The sequence below is a fragment of the Manis javanica genome, chromosome 7, assembly GCF_040802235.1.
Source record: "Manis javanica isolate MJ-LG chromosome 7, MJ_LKY, whole genome shotgun sequence".
NCBI classification, from domain to species: domain Eukaryota; kingdom Metazoa; phylum Chordata; class Mammalia; order Pholidota; family Manidae; genus Manis; species Manis javanica.
In genome coordinates, this window is record NC_133162.1 from 33,570,197 (window position 1) to 33,588,596 (window position 18,400).

An 18,400-nucleotide genomic window follows, 5' to 3' on the forward strand; every position below is an offset into this window, starting at 1 on the left:
TGTTAAGCATTTACCACATCATCCTTTTAATCCTTACAGCAATACTTTTAGGTAGGAGCTGTCACCCCTAAAATTTTACAGGTGAGGAAATGGAGGCTCAGAGAAGTCGAACAATCTGGCGGCAGAAGGATGAATCTGCTTTATTCAGCTCTGCCTAGCTCCAAGTTCTTAATCACTATTACACTGTCCCTCTTACCTTATAAGGTCCTAGTTCTTGATGAACGAGTGAATGAATGAATTAATGAATGAATGATACTACCTTGATTCTAATGGTCAAAGGGATTAGACAAAGAGTGAGCCTGGGTGCTCCACTGACCCATCCAAACAGGCAAGCACAGATTCTGGTCAGGTAAAAATGGAAAAATGCAAGTTAGAGTCATTTATTCAAGAAATAACTACTGTGCATCTCCTATATGCCAGGCATTAGGCTAGTTGACGTGCTTCTTACAGACACAAAATAATTGACTCTGGCCTTTGAGCCTCCCTCACCAGGGAATCTTTGGTGGGGAGACCCGGGTTCCACTCCTCTCCTGCCCTTGTTACAGTGATGCCATTTGGCAGGGTTGGGAGGGGCTGGAAAAAAGGGAAATCTTGCTGAGCCTGAATCCTGCAGATCTGCCACAGCCTTCAGGCTAGATTGGTGATTCCAAAATCCAGGAATGGAGTTTGTTAAAACTACAGGGCTCAGCCCTACCCCAGGGCCTTTACACAGCCAGGTTTGGGAAACACTGTGCAGACCAGTGTTTCTAGTTTTCTGAAACCTCTGCCTCCTTTTGATGAACAGGCCAGAGGTCTCAAGGATCTCTGACAATCTTGATGTGGAGTAAGGAGGGGAAGCCACAGGAGAGGCGCAGATAACTAGGCCTGCCAAGTAGAGTTTAATGGAGTTTTGCTTAGTACTTTGTTCTATTAAATAATTGGATTTCTAGCCCATTTCTCAAATGTGAACCTATGTTATTACATACTTTTAAAAACAATACATGTCCCCCTCTCCCCATATCTGGCTCTGCCAGCTGACTTCCCTATCCCCAGCCCTCCACCCAGCTCTCCGCCCTTCTCAGTTCCCACTGAGAATCACTGTTCTAGACTGTTGTTTCTCAAACTTCCTGGTTGTAAGAATTAACTAAAGAGAAAGTCTGACTCAGGGTAGTCTGAACCACCTGATTCTGCTACAGGGAGGTCTGGGGAACCACTCTGAAAAATGGTTTGTGAGCTAATCCAGAGGGCAGGGGTGGGCCAGTTGGGAAATTCAAGAGGGTTCCCCACTGGTGAAGTGGATGGGAGATCCAGGGAGGTGCCCTTTGTGGGGGTTTCGCTTACAAAGCCTTCCTGTGGTGGGATTCGCTGCCATGGCTGCCCCTGTCTCTTGAGCCCATCTGGTTGAAATCAAAGTGCGTGCTGGACACGCCCACCTTTTGGTTCAGGGGAGGGGGCAGGAGAGGAGCTTGACAGACACTGGTCCAGGGGAAAGACAAGTGTGGGGAAGGGTGACAGGGTCCAGGTGCAGAACCCCATGGGCCACACAGGGTGACAAGGCTCAGCTGGCTGAGGGCCCAGTACTTCAAAGGGTGGGCAGGTCATGGCCCTTCCTGGCTTTCTACAGGGGACCTGGGAGATGCTTGAAGTATTTGTCCCTAGCCCAGTTGGAAACTGTTATTCCCCCCAGAGGGTGGGGACTTGGAACTGCTGTAGTCTCTAGGGGCAAAACAGTGCAATATGTGACGACTTTACAGCTTCCAACATATTTTTCCTTTCCTTCATGAAGGAATTTCCAGTAAATCCTCCTCCAGTAATGATGTGGGCTGAGTCCCTGCTGCACAGAGGAACAGCTTGATATATGTGAACTCCCCTGATTAAGGACTCTGGCCAGCAAAGCCCTTACTCACCACAGTGGCATGCGACTGTTAACTCTTACTTGCACGTTAATGAGGAGAACGTTTTCCATGTCTCTTTTTTAAATACACTAGTCTGCGTTTTAAGAAGCAGTTAAAGAAATTCTTAACCAACCCTTGCCTGACTAACCTGACTAGTTTACAATTAAACACCTTCATTTTTCCAATCATAACATCTAATTTTCAAGCAGCTGCTCTCACTGCTTAGAATGAGACCCAACTCAAAACTCTATGGATCTTCACAGACTGAAAGGAATCAGGAGCAGAACTGGCTTGCTCTTCAGTTCAGAATATATCTGCACTTTATTAATTCCACAAGTAAAGCTGGGAAGCCAAAGGGCCTTGAGATTCTTTCACTATAAGGAATTCTTCCACTTATGAGACATGGTCCATCTGTTTTAGTGTTGGGTGGAGTCCATGGGGAGACTCTTGTTTTTGAAAACACAAGGCAAAGTGTCCCCATGACTGTCACACGGGAATACGTTAGCATATCTGAAGCATTAGTAATAAGAAAGAAAACAGGTTCTCAGTTTAGGGTCACCTCCTTTAAAGGAAGCTAGCTTGTGGTCTGACTGAACCCTTCTTTTCCCTGTGTAGGAGGCCAAGTAATCATTTCCCAGTCTCTCACAGTATTTTGTATCCAGGAAACGTCACAGAAAACCAGCCAGGCCAGGCTGGGTGTGTTCCTGGAGTCCTACAGAGATCAGACTTACCCGTAAGGAAGTTTTCTTCAGCTACAGTGAAAGCTCTCAAAACTTGTAACTGTTTGTCCTTCAACGCAGCCAAGCCATTAAACGTACCTGGTTCAACAGTCTTTCCAGGCTTTCATCTAAACACACTATCTTTACTTCAGAAAAAAGAAAGTCAGCTTTTCTTTTACACACCATCTCCAACACCACAGCATCAGAATTTTATGATGAAAACGTGAATCTTAAGAAATGGGACTAAAGGTTTCTGAAAGAAGGAATTAAGATTAGATTTTGTGATTGCTGCTTTTATTCTGCTTCATTCCTGGTCCATTATCTGTTATCACCCTCTCACATCCTCTCGTGGGGAAGGGACAGCAGCAAATATTGGTTGAGACAGAATGGAGGTTGTAAAACCATAAAGGGCAGGCAGATGGGCTTTGTGTGTTTTAGGCAAGCCTAGTCTCTCCAGTTAGCCACAAGCCACACCACTCCCTATTGTATTACACATCACTCATTGTATTCCACATTTCTGTTATCAACCTAACCTTTTCTCCCAACATGTTATGAACTTAAGTTTGACCCATGACCTTATAGGCCAATACCATTGAAGGCAGAAACCCTGCCTACATTCTGGATTGTCCAACATGGACATATTCTAGGATATATTTTTCCTAAACCAATGAACATGAACTTTAAGAGAAAAGAAATATTTAACAAAGGGTAGTTTCCTAAGTAGATATATGTAGAAAATATCATATATACAAGCCTACTAACAGACTTGTAGAGCTGAAAAGGGCCTGAGATATTTCCTTCAGTCCGCTTATGTGCAGATAATGAAGTAGGCTCAGAGAGTTAGATGATTTAGCCAAAGCCTTGAAAGAAATTGGGACATTGAGGTGGGGCTAGAACAGGAATCATCTAGCCCAGTGGTTCTTAACTGGGGTCAGTTTTACATAGCAGGGGACAATTGGCAAGGTGTAGAGATGCTAGTGGGTAGAGGCCAGGGATGCTGCTGAAATCTGACAAGGCACGGGACAGCCTCCCCAAACAAGAACTGTCCAGGTCAAAATGCCAGTCGTGCCAAGGTTGATAAATGCTGGGCCAGTGCCAGGCCACCCCTCTTCTCACTTCCACTTGCCCCTGCATGCTGTACTTGGGTTTGTTCAAAGAATTATTTATTGCTGATACAGATTCAGGTTATCTTGGCTTTAGTAAAAGCAAATCTGTACATGTTCAAGTGTGCAATGCTGTTAGATTATGAATCATAGAACTGTGAGAAAAAAAATCTGGTCTGATTCCACATCTTTCAAGGTGAGCACCTCATTTAAATATTTAATACCAGTCGGATGATTTAAACCTGTAGTTTTCACAGTTTATTCTTCTGAAACTCAGTTAAGCAACCACCTGGCTGACTGTGCTAATTTTAAAAAGTGGAAAGAAATTTTCATCAGGCTTACACCATGTGGGACTGAGGGAGACACAGATAGCATTTTGTCAGGGCCCTCACCTGGTGTGGGAGGTTCAGCTGGGAGGTTTCGCCTGGTGGTGATGAAGTCATGTGTGTGGACCCTTGTCCTCAGTGTGTTGGGGGGATAAAAATCCAAGTGAGGAAAGGGCTTTCTCATGTAAAAACATCTAACACACCTACTGAATGACAATACTCATCTGAAAAATCACTCCACGAAGATCCGATCAATTCTCAGCATTGACTGTGTGACCTTATTTCCGTACTGACCTAAAAGGGCTGAAAGTTCACTCTTATCTCCTGGAGGCAGAGTTTCCCTTTTCTGTTGTCAATTAGTGGCCATACTTGTGATATGATAAGAGACGAGAGCCCATCATGGTTGTTGAGCATCTTACGTGATGCTTTATCCAAGCAAGTGTACCTCCAAGAAATCGCGTGCCAGTGGTTCATACCATTGGGTAAATTGAATAAAGCAGAGTGCTATAGCAGTTTCCTGGTCTGTGCAATATATATATCTGCTCAGAGAAAACAAAGTCACTTACTCATATTTGCAGAGCCATCGGACATGTGTGGTTGGGTGACAGACCACAGATCCACAGTCTAGTCCTGTTTCTGAGGTCTGAGAGTGAGGAGAAGAAGGTGGCTGCATGTCAGTTCAAAAATGATGTTTCCATATTGACATCAGCTTTCACTTCCTGATTTGTAATGAAACTGTACTACGTTTTAAAATAAAATGAGTATTGCTCCACAAGATGAACTTCCCTAATTATTATTTCTGCCCGGAAGTCTAGAGTTAATGCTCTGTGCTCAGCTGTGGTTTCTTCACACTGGATTTTTTGACACAAGGAATTTCTTCTATCACTTTGAGGACTTACTGCTTAGTTTTCTGTTTTTATGTTAATAGTATTCCATAATAGCATATCTTCTATTTCTTTGTATAAGTCACTGAAAATGTAGGCAAGATAAACAATACTTAATAATATTTTAAGACTCTTATCATTTCTCTTTTCCTTTTTCAGTATCTGTCCTGAGAGCACACTACTGGGCCCTCTTTGCTTTTTGATTGCATTTTACAAAGGGAATTCCTTCACCCTATCCTCTCTCATATCATGCTGCATGTTACAACCTCCAATTTACAAACTACATGTCATGGGTTGCATTTTTATTTTGCCTAACTCCCTGGGGATGTGTGTTCTATAAATTCTATTTTGATCATGTGCCCTACTCCAAAAATGTTTTCAGTATTCATTCTCAGTGTATGTAGACTTATTTATTCTTTGCTTCATTCAATAAATACGTATTAAGAAGTGAACTGTGTTCCAGGCACTGGGGTTACAGTGAACAGAACAGGCAACAACCCCCACCAGTGGGCAGGGGCACATGAGTACTTCTGCACCAATATGTTTTGTGCACTTAGAGTTAGGTGAGTAAGGGGCGGAGGCTGAATGTAATCCCTCAGGGTTCAGGAAGAGAGAGAAGTGCACAAATCCAACTTTTGGATAGTGCTCCAGTGTATGACTTAGAAAGTTGGCCCCATCCAACAGCCTATTCACACTTGGAGAAGGGCTATTTGGGGAGATGTTTTTACAGTGGGCAATGTTTTTTGGGCCCTTTAAAATTTCTGTTATAGAAGAATGCTAGGATTTTTCCTACTTGTCTCCCTTCCTGTATTCTGGGGGGCTGTACTCAGTCTTGGCCTCTCACGCATCCATCTCATTCAAGACTTGAAATTTCATACACACCATAGTTTGACTCTTGAAATGACTACTCATTGCAGAAAAGCAATGGCTGATGTGTGATGTTTACTGCTGGAACACCTGCTAGGTTGAGAACAAAATGGTCTACATTTCATTATAAGTGATTTTAATGATAACCCATGAACAGGAGGGGAATTGGGAGGCTCAGTGAGTAAACAGAAGCCTGCCTCTTATTCAGGTTGCTGTGCACTTTCTTATTTCCCCTGCAGATTAATTGGCTTGGCCACTGTAGCACTGAAGGACCTGATCGGAGACCAGAACAGATCACTGCCATACAAGTTGATCTCCCTGCTAAATGAAAAGGGGCAAGAGACCGGGGTAAGCATTCTCCCTCTTGTTGAATGGCTTTGAAGTGAGATAGTTGAGTGAAACACACACACACACACACACACACACACACACACACACACACACACACACACACACACACCCCTACTGACTTCAAGATAAACAGGTCCATTTGCAAATAATATGGCCTTACCCTATATTTGCAATTACTGAGCTAGCAAATTAAGTAAAATTGACTTTCTGTTACAGATGTTACTAAATGAGTGGGACTCTCTCTTGGCGTAGCTCCCTGTGTATCTACTTAGGTTTTAACATTTGTGTGGTGAGCATAGCTTTGTGTATCAGACACTTATGAAACATTCTAAAGAAGATAATTCATTAGTATTACCTTGGAATATCAAGATGCTAATATTATGACCTTTATTACTGCACCAGCAGCTGAATGTTTTCTGATAAGTGCATATCTCTCTAAATAAGTACATATCTATTGATATTGTCTGTTTAGAGAGACCAGGTCTCTTTCTCAAGTGTGCTTTAAAAAAAATTGACTCAGGAATCACAGCTGTAAGATTTTATAAGATTGCTGACAAGCGCTCATAAAGCTACAATGCTTGCCCCCATTAACCTTTAACCCCTTCATTTTCCAATCGATTTATTTGGCTTGGGAGCCTGGGCAAATGGAGAACATTTTATGCTAAAATAGTCCATCCCCGTGGGCAAGAGTGCAGGTTAGGCTTCTCAGTGCCCATTAGGAATATCAATTCTGCTGGCTAGTCTCCAAAACTTATAGACTGGCTGTGAATTAGCATTCTAATCCTAAAACAAAACTCAGAATGCACGCTATCATCTGTCTACCCAAAACCTGGCTGAGAGAAATGACACTTAGGAAAGATGGTACAAGTGTGTAGTTTTTCCATCTGGCTTTCAAACATGTTTAAAGCACAGAAGAACCCTGAAATGGCTGCACCATGGTGAGTGAATGGGGTAAGAAGATTAAAGGCTTCAAGATTTCCCTCCCTGGGATCTCCCTCACCCCTGTTAAGGGTCCCTGAAGGATTCTGGGAATCCTGAGGTTATTTGGAAACCACTGACCCAGAGGGTAGACCATTTGTGGGCTCCTCTAGGTTTTCAACTTTGATTAAGTTTGGCAGTTGAGCCCTTGAATGCTCCTTGCACTCTGCCTACCTGAGTCTTCAGCATAGGTAGCCCTGAATTGCTGCTCTTAACAATTCTTTATTTGTCATGACACTTGTGGGGATGTAATTTATGTTCAGTGTCTCCCAAATCAGTAGTTCCTAGGTTGGCCACAGAATGTGCTGATTCGTGAGAAGTATTCACTGATGAATAGAGAGATGGGAAAAAATAAGGGTGATAAGGGTGACTTGTGTGTGTGTGTGTGTGTGTGTGTGTGTGTGTGTGAGAGAGAGAGAGAGAGAGAGAGAGAGAGAGAGAGAGAGAGAGAGAGAGAGAGAGAGAGAGAGTTTACCAAATGTAGCAAGTGAAAGTATGGGATTCCCATTTAAATTTGAATTTCAGATTAACAGTGAATGATTTTTTTAGTATAACTGTCCTAACATTATGTCTATATTTTAACTGGTAACCTGGGTGTGGGGTGTGTGGGTATATATACATGTCATCCTTATTTGCAATGGATTTCCTTTATTCTGAGGTTTTTCCTTCCTCATTTTTTGCTATTAAAATTCATTTCTTTTATGAAATGACCAAATAGTAGATATAGATATGTGTTAGTATCCCTGTGTTGACTCCCCCAACAAACATTTTTGAAATTTTGTAGGTTCATGAAATATAAAATATAGGAAACTCTGCCCTAAAAAAGCCCTATGTGAGAAATTTATGTCATATTTTAAAAGTGGGAATAACTTTATATTCTCAAAGCAACTAGTATGTTCCTTCCTTTCTGGTAATGAAAGTTACATAACATTTTCTGTTCTCCTTGTCTTGGTACCTAGCTATCTTGGGGTCATGCTTTATGCAAGAGGCAATCACTTTGAGCTTCATGATTTGCATATTTGTTTCCTCTTTATTCAGACTTAATTCCCTTTTATATCCTATTTTATGAATCACATTGTTACATAACTTTGTTAGTCACTTAAAGTTCTTTTTAGAGAGAAGTGTGAAAATAAATTCCAGCAATTTAGAAGTCAATGCTCAGAGAAATAACTTAATCATTTAAAAACTGATTAAGCCTCTTATGACTGTAATCCTGTGACTGGAGGCCATCACCAATCCAGGATGGAGGCTGATTACAATTTCATGCTCACTTGTCAAAACTGTCCTCCTGTTTCTGAAGTTGCCCCTTTGCAATGATACACTTGGCAACCTGCAACAGGGAATTTCTTTCCCACGTTTTCTCTCTCATCTGGGCTCAGATGTGGGAAGCTACAAATAGTGGAGCATGTGTTATCCTTCTTTTTCTCTTCTCACTTTCCTGTCTCCATCCTCATTCCTTCTAGAACTTGCATTCCTGCTGAATTGGTTTGCATTGAGTCAATAGCGTTGTGATGCCTTGCACTGATTCTGTCTGTAATGACTTATTTCTACCCAGGCTACAATTGACTTGGTGATTGGCTATGATCCACCTTCAGCTCCAAATCCAAATGACCCCAGCCTGCCAGTCATGGGAGGTAAGCTGACCCCTCTGAAGGTCCATCCTATGCCAGAAGGAATCTACTAAACACACTTAAGGAGTCTCCAAGGAAGCCTTCCTTGTCATTATACTGTCTGTAGGTCCCAGCCCACCTAGGCAGGGCCCTGTGAGCCAGGTGGAACTGCCCTGTATTGGGACATTAGAACTGTTTGCAAAATGCTCTTTGAGAAAGAGGCAAAGAGTGAGACAGCCCCTTACCGACCAGCCTCACAGTGAGATCATCTAGCATACAAACTCCAGCCAAAGGTCCCTGTTATGTGTTCTTGCATATACAACAACAATAACAGTAATATACATAGCAATAATGGCAGTATAGCTCTTTTTAGGTTCCTGGAGCTGATTCCAATGTCTGTATGTGTGTAGGAGGGGATCTTCCCACACATAACACCAAGCAATTCTCAAACACCAGCAGGGTGTTGGAGAACTTAACTCAATTCTGACGCTCTCTGCCCAGGGACAGCCCCAAATTCCCAGGTTAAGGGCTCTGTCCTACGGGACTGCCCTCCACCTCCTACTCCAGATGCTGATTGCAAGCCCCAAGCTTCTGACCTACTAGCTACAGATCGGAGGTTCTAACAATCTTCCCCTTAGGTTCGATTAATTTGCTAGGGCGGTTCACAGAACTTGGGAAAACACTCATGTTTACCAGTTTAATGAAGTTTAATAAAGGAAGGATGCAAGTTAACAGCCAGATGAAGAGACACACAGGGCAAGGTCCCAAATAAAGGAGCTTCTGTCCTCATGGAGCTTGGGGCCTGGCTCAGTGGCTGGCACACAGACATGTTCTGGTTCCCCAGGCTGGGAAGCTCTCTCCCACAGAGAAGCAGGATCCAAGAGAGTGATATCTCTTTTCAGGGAGTTTTGTGAAGGCTTTATTGCATAGTCATGAATGACTAAATTATTCTTGGCCATTGGCTGATTTAACCTCCAGCCCCTGCCCTTGCGGGGGTCCAAAAGTCTCTCATTAACATGACAACACATCCATTTCAATTTCACCTTTAAGACTCTGCAGTGTTTTCAGGAACTGTGGATGAAGACCATACATACCTGGGAAATATATATTTGGTCATATGAATGACCAACTGTGTATTTCTTATTACATTATATGGCAGTCCCAAGCAAGGCTCTGCTTTGGGTTCACAGTTTCCACCCAATACCATGCCCCCTGGTTTAAGATTCCAGTAGTGGCCTCTACTCTCTTCATCTCCTAAATGTGTGATTACCAAGCTTTGCTCTCAGCTGCCAGTCTCGTGGCCATGCCCTTGAATTGGAGCCTCTTTCTCTTTCTCCATTGGCCTTGACCTTCTCTCAGCCCCTGAACAGCCCGTAAGTAGACTGAGAGTTCACCCATTTGTTAAAATTGTGTCCTATCCAACAATAGAAATAAAAAAAAATCATTCATAGTCAGACTTCACCACTTCAAATTTATTTCATCACACAGATACCAAACTCACTGTGCTTGAAATAAATTCAGTCCAGTTTAGAAAACATTTACTGGTAGCTACCTGTGAGGCATACAGAGGTGAGAAAGGTATTGCTTGCCACCAAGGAGCTTGCATTTCAGTAGAAAGGTAAGATATAAACATGAATAACTATAGGCCAGAGCTGAATAAGATAAATTCCTCAAGAGAGAACTAAGTATATTATTACATGGGAAACAATTTCTTAGAGAGCATACTTTTTCAGCTGTTTATTTCAACTGTGTGTTCTTAGTACGTAGCACAGTGCTTGGAAAGTCATAATTGTTTAGTAAATGCTTGGTTAGTTGAATGAATGAATTAATGAAGGATGGGCAATGGATATGGTTTAAATTTTTCTTTTCAAGAAGGGCATTTGTGTGTGGGAAGGAGGTGATAAAAAGATGGCAGAGAAGGACGGCAAGGTGAAACATCCTCCCACTTACACGCCAAGGAAGCAACTACAGCAAATACAACTAACCCTGAAAATGATGTGCAGACTATAGAACAGACTGTCTACACCTGGTGAAGAAGAGAAGACTGTGTTGAAAAGGATAGAGGGGCAGAGCCGTGAACAACTGGGACCCAGGCCTTTCCCCTATACCAGCCCACAAGCGGGAGGGAGAGGAACAGGGTAGGGAGGGGAAAAGCACTCAGGAACCTGGCCCACTTGGCCCTGGAGAACTGCTCCAGGAATATGAGTCCACATTGCACTGGGCTTTGATGATAATGGGGACAGACACCAGAGAGAGTTAGAGCTCTGTGGCAGTAGGGCTGGGGGGCCAACACTCCTGTCGCTTGTGGAGGACAGGAGTGCTCTACTGGTCCCACTCAGACCCAGTACAGAGGCAGAAGTTTAAAAGGTTTACTAACATCAGGGAGTGTGCCAGAAGGGTGGGGGTGGGAGGGGGCTCTCTCTGGAGGAGAAAGGGCAGGTGGGTGATACTTTCCCAGCCCTTCCTCAGCTTAACTGGTTGGGCACTTGTGGGAGCTAGATCTGAAATTCTCCATTACCCTTGCTGGCAGCTCAACCCCCAGCAGCACTTCCTGCATACCCAGCCCACTCTGCCTAGCAGCAGTCCAAGTTTGCTGACTGGCAGATGGAGGGCAGATGATACTTTCCCTGCTTTCCTGGCCTTCCCTCATCTCAGCTGGCCAGATGCATGTGGGAGCTAGCTCTAAACTCTCCACCTGCCCCACTGGCTCAGCCCCAGTGCCCCTGCCTGGCACTGCTCAGCCCACCCACAACAAATCCCCCTAGAAGCACCTCACACCATACAAAGGGCACATAGAGGCTAGCCGTGGGGCTCAGCCATTGCTGGAAAAACTGGCAGGAAGGCAGGTCCTGTCCACAGCCAACCAATAGCAATTGTGGCTTAGCCGCAAAAGAGAGAGAAGTGGACAGTTGCTTCTAAGAGAAACTCTGTAAGGCTGTCAGCAGATTTCTCAGCAGAAACATTACAGGCCAGAAGGGAATGTCATGAAATATACAAAGTATTGAAAGGGAAGAATCTACAACAAAGAATTCTCTACCCAGCAAGGTTATCATTCAGAATGGAGGGAGAAATTACAAGTTTCCCAGATAAATGAGGGTTAAAAGAGTTCACCACCACTAAACCAGTCTTACAATGTATGGTAAAGGAACTTCTTTAGATGGAAATGTTCTTAAGTCTTAAGTTTTTTTGGTTTTTTTTGTTTTTTTTTTAGAAGCCATCTCTCATATTTATTGATCAAATGGTTGATAACAACAATAAAATTCTGTATAGGGGACTCAATGCACAATCATTAATCAACCACAAGCCCAATTCTCAACAGTCTCCAATCTTCTAAAGCATAACGAACAAGTTCTTACATGGTGAATAAGTTCTTACATGGTGAATAGTGCAAGGGCAGTCATATCACAGAAACTTTCAGTTTTGATCACGCATCATGAACTATAAACAATCAAGTCAGATATGATTATTCATTTGATTTTTATACTTGATTTATATGTGAATCCCACATTTCTCCCTTATTATTATTATTTTCTTAAATAAAATGCTGAAGTGGTAGGTAGATACAAGATAAAGGTAGAAAGCATAATGTAGTGCTGTAAGAGGGCAAATGCAGATGATCAGGTGTGTGCCTATAGACTAAGTATTAATCCAAGCTAGACAAGGGCAACAAAACATCCACGGATGCAGAAGATTTCTCTCAAAACACGGGGGGTGAGGTTCTAAGCCTCACATCTGTTGATCTCCAATTGCTCACCTGATGGCCCCCCTGTGACTGTGCCTGTCTTAGGTTGTTCCTCCCTTGAGGAATCTTACCCGTCTCTGGCTAACCAGTCATCTTCCGGGCCATACAGGGAAATGTAAAGTTGGTAAGTGAGAGAGAAGCAATATTGTTTGAAAAGGTTAGCTTTTTACTTCTTTGCAGATTTATGCCCTGTGACTTCTATGCCCAGCATTTGTCTTGAGGTATCTTTACCACTTGGAAGAATTGATACTCGGTAATTTTTTATATGAGGCACGAATTCTACTAAAGGGTTGTAATTAGGAAGGAAGAAGAAAAGCTATAGAAGTAGCAGATGGAAGAAAACATGGGAAGACTGATTATTTCTTTGACATATCTTCTTGTAGAGTAACATAAGCATGTATAGGTTTTAACAAACTACTAATTAAATTGTGTACACACATTAACATAATAGGAATACAGCTACATAACAAAAGCAGACCTACAATTACCAGCCATATCCAGTGAAACCAAGAAAACCAGTTAGGTACCCTAGGCATTTGTGAAAACTTATCAATGATATGATGGATATTGTCTAACTGAATTTGAATAGTTTGAGAAAAATCAGACAAATTAAAACAACACATTCCTGGGAACTGTTCACATCCCATACGTTCTTTTAATAGTAGATAGTCTATAGTTGCAAGATTTTGGAGCACTGCAACTTGCACTTCTCCTAATTCTTGGTTGAGTTCCAACAGTATAGATCCAGTCAAATTTGTTGTTTTACTGTATGCACAGGCCAGCTTAGATATCTCCTTCTTCATTCCAATGGCAAGTCCAGGAACTGGTGGGATGAATGCAGCTACAACTGCAACAGCACCAGGATCTTTGTTGAAGTTTTTTGATGATCATCTTCTGGAATGACTCTTCCAGAGGATGTTGATGTTGGAAGTTCTTCTTCATATTGTATCTTAATTCATTTTCTGGGTAGTCAAATTAGGCTTTGATCCTCTGTATAAACACAAACAAACCCTTTGCCCACACTTTGATATGACCTTTATACCATTGTGAAGAACCTATTGGAGATCACCACACAGGAACTGCTTTTTTTATTTTTAAGAGAAAGGAATATTATCAGAAAAATGTACTTCCATAGCTGATCATCTGACAGCCTTTAAAAGATCAAAATTAAGGATATGTAAAGCATTCATTAATCATTGATTTGCAGTTAGTTTTATCCTATCAGGGAGTAATCCCCCTTTTCTTTCTCTCTTTTTTTTTGTTATCATTAATCTACAATTACATGAAGAATATTATGTTTACTAGGCTCTCCCCTACACCAAGTCACCCCCACAAACCCCATTACAGTCACTGTCCATCAGCAAAACAAAATGTTGTAGAATCACTACTTGTCTTCTCTGTGTTGCACAGCCCTCCCCTTTCTTCCACCCCCACACTATGCGTGCTAATCATAATACCCCCTTTCTTCTCCCCCCACCCTTATTCCTCCCTACCCACCCATCCTCCCCATTCCCTTTCACTTTGGTACCTGTTAGTCCATTCTTGGGTTCTATGACTCTGCTGCTGTTTTGTTCCTTCAGGTTTTCCTTTGTTCTTATACTCCACAGATGAGTGAAATCATTTGGTGTTTGTCTTTCTCCACTTGGCTTATTTCACTGAGCATAATACCCTCTAGCTCCATCCATGTTGTTGTAAATGGTAGGATTTGTTTTCTTCTTATGGCTGAATAATATTCCATTGTGTATATGTACCACATCTTCTTTATCTAGTCATCTACTGATGGACACTTAGGTTGCTTCCAATTCTTGGCTATTGTAAATAGTGCTGTGATAAACATAGGGGTGCATCTGTCTTTTTCAAACTGGAGTGCTGCATTCTCAGGGTAAATTCCTAGGAGTGGAATTCCTGGGTCAAATGGTAAGTCTATTTTGAGCATTTTGAGGAACCTCCATACTGCTTTCCACAATGGTTGAACTAATTTACATTCCCACCAGCAGTGTAGGAGGGTTCCCCTTCCTCCACAACCTCACCACATTTGTTGTTGTTTGTCTTTTGGATGGTAGCCATCTTTACTGGTGTGAGGTGATATCTCATTGTGGTTTTAATTTGCATTTCTCTGATAACTAGCGATGTGGAGCTACTTTTCATGTGTCTGTTGGGCATCTGAATTTTTTTTTTTTTTAGAGAACTGTCTGTTCAGTTCCTCTGCCCATTTTTTAATTGGATTGTTTGTTTTTTGTCTGTTGAGGTGGGTGAGCTCTTTATATATTTTGGATGTCAAGCCTTTATTGGATTTCTCACTTACAAATATATTCTCCCATACTGTAGGGTACCTGTTTGTTCTATTGATAGTGTCTTTTGCTGTACAGAAGCTTTTCAGCTTAATATAGTCCCACTTGTTCATTTTTGCTTTTGTTTTCCCTGCCCAGAGAGGTATGTTGAAGAAGAGGTCACTCATGTTTATGTCTAAAAATTTTTTGCCTTTGTTTTTTTCTAAGAGTTTTATGGTTTCATGACTTACATTCAGGTCTTTGATCCATTTCGAATTTACTTTTGTGTATGGGATTAGACAATGGTCCAGTTTCATTCTCTTACATGTAGCTGTCCAGTTTTGCCAGCACCATCTGTTGAAGAGACTGTCATTTCCCCATTGTATGTCCATGGCTCCTTTATCAAATATTAATTGACCATATATGTTTGGGTTAATGTCTGGGGTCTCTAATCCGTTCCACTGGTCTGTGGCTCTGTTCTTGTGCCAGTACCAAATTGTCTTGATTACTATGGCTTTGTAATAGAGCTTGAAGTTGGGGAGTGAGATCCCCCTCCCACTTTATTCTTCTTTCTCAGGATTGCTTTGGCTATTCAGGGTCTTTGGTGTTTCCATATGAACTTTTGAACTATTTGTTCCAGTTCGTTGAAGAATGTTGCTGGTAATTTGATAGGGATTGAATCGAATCTGTATATTGCTATGGGAAGGATGGCCATTTTGACGATATTAATTCTTCCTAGCCAAGAGAATGGGATGAGTTTCCATTTATAAGTGTCTCCTTTAATTTCTCTTTAGAGTGTCTTGTAGTTTTCAGGGTATAGGTCTTTCACTTCTTTGGTTAGGTTTATTTCTAGGTATTTTATTCTTTTTGATACAATTGTGAATGGAGTTGCTTTCCTGATTTCTCTTTCTATTGGTTCATTGTTAGTGTATAGGAAAGCCACAGATTTCTGTGTGTTAATTTTGTATCCTGCAACTTTGCTGTATTCTGATATCAGTTCTAGTAGTTTTGGAGTGGAGTCTTTAGGGTTTTTTATGTACAATATCATGTCATCTGCAAATAGTGACAGTTTAACTTCTTCTTTACCAGTCTGGATTCCTTGTATTTCTTTGTTTTGTCTAATTGCCGTGGCTAGGACCTCCAGTACTATGTTGAATAACAGCGGGGAGAGTGGGCATCCCTGTCTTGTTCCCGATCTCAGAGGAAATGCTTTCAGCTTCTCGCTGTTCAGTATAATGTTGGCTGTGGGTTTATCATATATGGCCTTTATTATGTTGAGGTACCTGCCCTCTATACCCATTTCGCTGAGAGTTTTTATCATGAATGGAAATTGAATTTTGTTGAATGCTTTTTCAGCATCTATGGAGATGATCATGTGATTTTTGTCCTTCTTTTTGTTGATGTGGTGGATGATGTTGATGGATTTTCGAATGTTGTACCATCCTTGCATCCCTGGGATGAATCCCAGTTGGTCATGGTGTATGATCCTTTTGATATATTTTTCAATTCGGTTTGCTAATATTGTGTTGAGTATTTTTGCATCTACGTTCATCAGGGATATTAGTCTGTAATTTTCTTTTTTGGTGGGGTCTTTGCCTGGTTTTGGTATTTGGGTGATGTTGGCTTCATAGAATGAGTTTAGGAGTATTCCCTCCTCTTCTATTTTTTGGACAACTTAAGGAGTATGGGTATTATGTCTTCTCTGTATGATAAAATTCCGAGGTAAATCCGTCTGACCCAGGGGTTTTGTTCTTGGGTAGTTTTTTGATTACTGTTTCTTTTTCTTTGCTCATAATTGGTTTGTTTAACTTTTGTGTTTCTTCCTTGGTCAGTCTTGGTAGGTTGTATTTTTCTAGGAAGTTATCCATTTCTTCTAGGTTTTCCAGCTTGTTAACATATAGGTTCTCATAGTAGTCTTCAATAATTTTTTGAATTTCTGTGGAGTCTGTCATGATTTTTCCATTCTCATTTCTGATTCTGCTGATGTGTGTTGATTCTCTTTTTCTCTTAATAAGTCTGGCTAGAGGCTTATCTATTTTGTTTATTTTCTCAAAGAACCAACACTTGGTTTCATTGATTTTTTTCTATTGTTTTATTCTTCTCAATTTTGTTTATTTCTTCTCTGATCTTTATTATGTCCCTCCTTCTGCTGACTTTAGGCCTCATTTGCTCTTCTTTTTCCAGTTTTGATAATTGTGATTTTAGACTATTCATTTGGGATTGTTCTTCCTTCTTTAAGTGTGCCTGGATTGCTATATGCTTTCCTCTTAAGACTGCTTTCACTGTGTCCTACAGAAGTTGGGGCTTTGTGTTCTTGTTCTCATTTGTTTCCATATATTCCTTGATCTCTATTTTGATTTGTTCATTGATCCACTGTTTATTTAGGAGCATGTTGTTAAACCTCCATGTGTTTGTGAACCTTTTTGTTTTCTTTGTAGAATTTATTTCTATTTTTATACCTTGGTGGTCTGAAAAGTTTGTTGGTAGAATTTCAATCTTTTGGAATTTACTGAGGCTCTTTTTGTGAGCTAGTATGTGGTCTATTCTGGAGAATGTTCCATGTACACTTGAGAAGAATGTATATCCTGTTGCTTTTGGATATAGAGTTCTATAGATGTCTATTAGGTCCATCTGTTCTAGTGTGTTGTTCAGTACCTCCATGTCTTACTTATTTTCTCTCCAGTGGATCTATCCTTTGGGGTGAGTGGCATGTTGAAGTCTCCTAAAATGAATGCATTGCATTCTATTTCCCCCTTTAGTTCTGTTAGTATTTGTTTCACGTATGCTGGTGCTCCTGTGTTAGGTGCATGTATATTTGTAATGGTTATATCCTCTTGTTGGACTGACCCCTTTATCATTATGTAATGTCCTTCTTTATCTCTTGTTACTTTCTTTGTTTTGAAGTCTATTTTGTCTGATACTAGTACTCCAACCCCTGCTTTCTTCTCTCTGTTGTTTGCCTGAAATATGTTTTTCCATCCCTTGACTTTTAGTCTGTATGTCTTTGGGTTTGAGGTGAGTTTCTTGTAAGCAGCATATAGATGGGTCTTGCTTTTTTATCCATTCTATTCGTCTGTGTCTTTTGATTGGTGCGTTCAGTCCATTTACATTTAGGGTGACTATTGAAAGGTATGTACTTACTGCCATTGCAGGCTTTAGATTTGTGGTTACCAGAGGTTCAAGGTTAGCTTCTTTAGTGTCTTACTGTCTAACTGAGCTCGCTTATTGAGCTGTTATATACACTGGAGATTCTTTTCTTCTCTCCCTTCTTATTCCTCCTCCTCCATTCTTTATATGTTGGTTGTTTTATTCTGTGCTCTTTCGTGTTTCCTTTAACTGCTTTTAGTGGGTAGTTGATTTTATTTTTTGCCTTTAGTTAGTATTTGGTTGGTCTGCTTTCTTTCCTATGATTTTATTTTCTCTGGTGACATCTGTTTAGTCTTAGGAGTGGTCCCATCTAGAGCAGTCCCTCTAGAATACCCTGTAGAGGTGGTTTGTGGGAGGCAAATTCCCTCAACTTTTGCTTGTCTGGGAATTGTTTAATCCCTCCTTCATATTTAAATGATAATTGTGCTGGATACAGTATCCTTGGTTCAAGGCCCTTCTGTTTCATAGCATTAAATATATCATGCCATTGTCTTCTGGCCTGTAAGGTTTCCGTTGAGAAGTCTGATGA

General features: G+C 41.2%; 1 protein-coding gene across 3 annotated transcripts in view; it reads left to right on the forward strand.

Moving 5' to 3' along the window:
• Positions 1–18,400, forward strand: part of MYOF (myoferlin) — a 158,575-nt gene that overhangs the window by 28,148 nt on the left and 112,027 nt on the right. For all 3 annotated transcript variants that reach the window (XR_012133124.1, XM_073240687.1, XM_073240688.1), the window contains exons 4-5: positions 6,013–6,121; positions 8,658–8,736. Coding sequence is in view for 2 of the 3 variants with exons in the window: in XM_073240687.1 (XP_073096788.1) it covers positions 6,013–6,121; positions 8,658–8,736 (188 nt within the window). In the remaining variant the exon portion in view is untranslated. The remainder of the gene's footprint in view (positions 1–6,012; positions 6,122–8,657; positions 8,737–18,400) is intronic.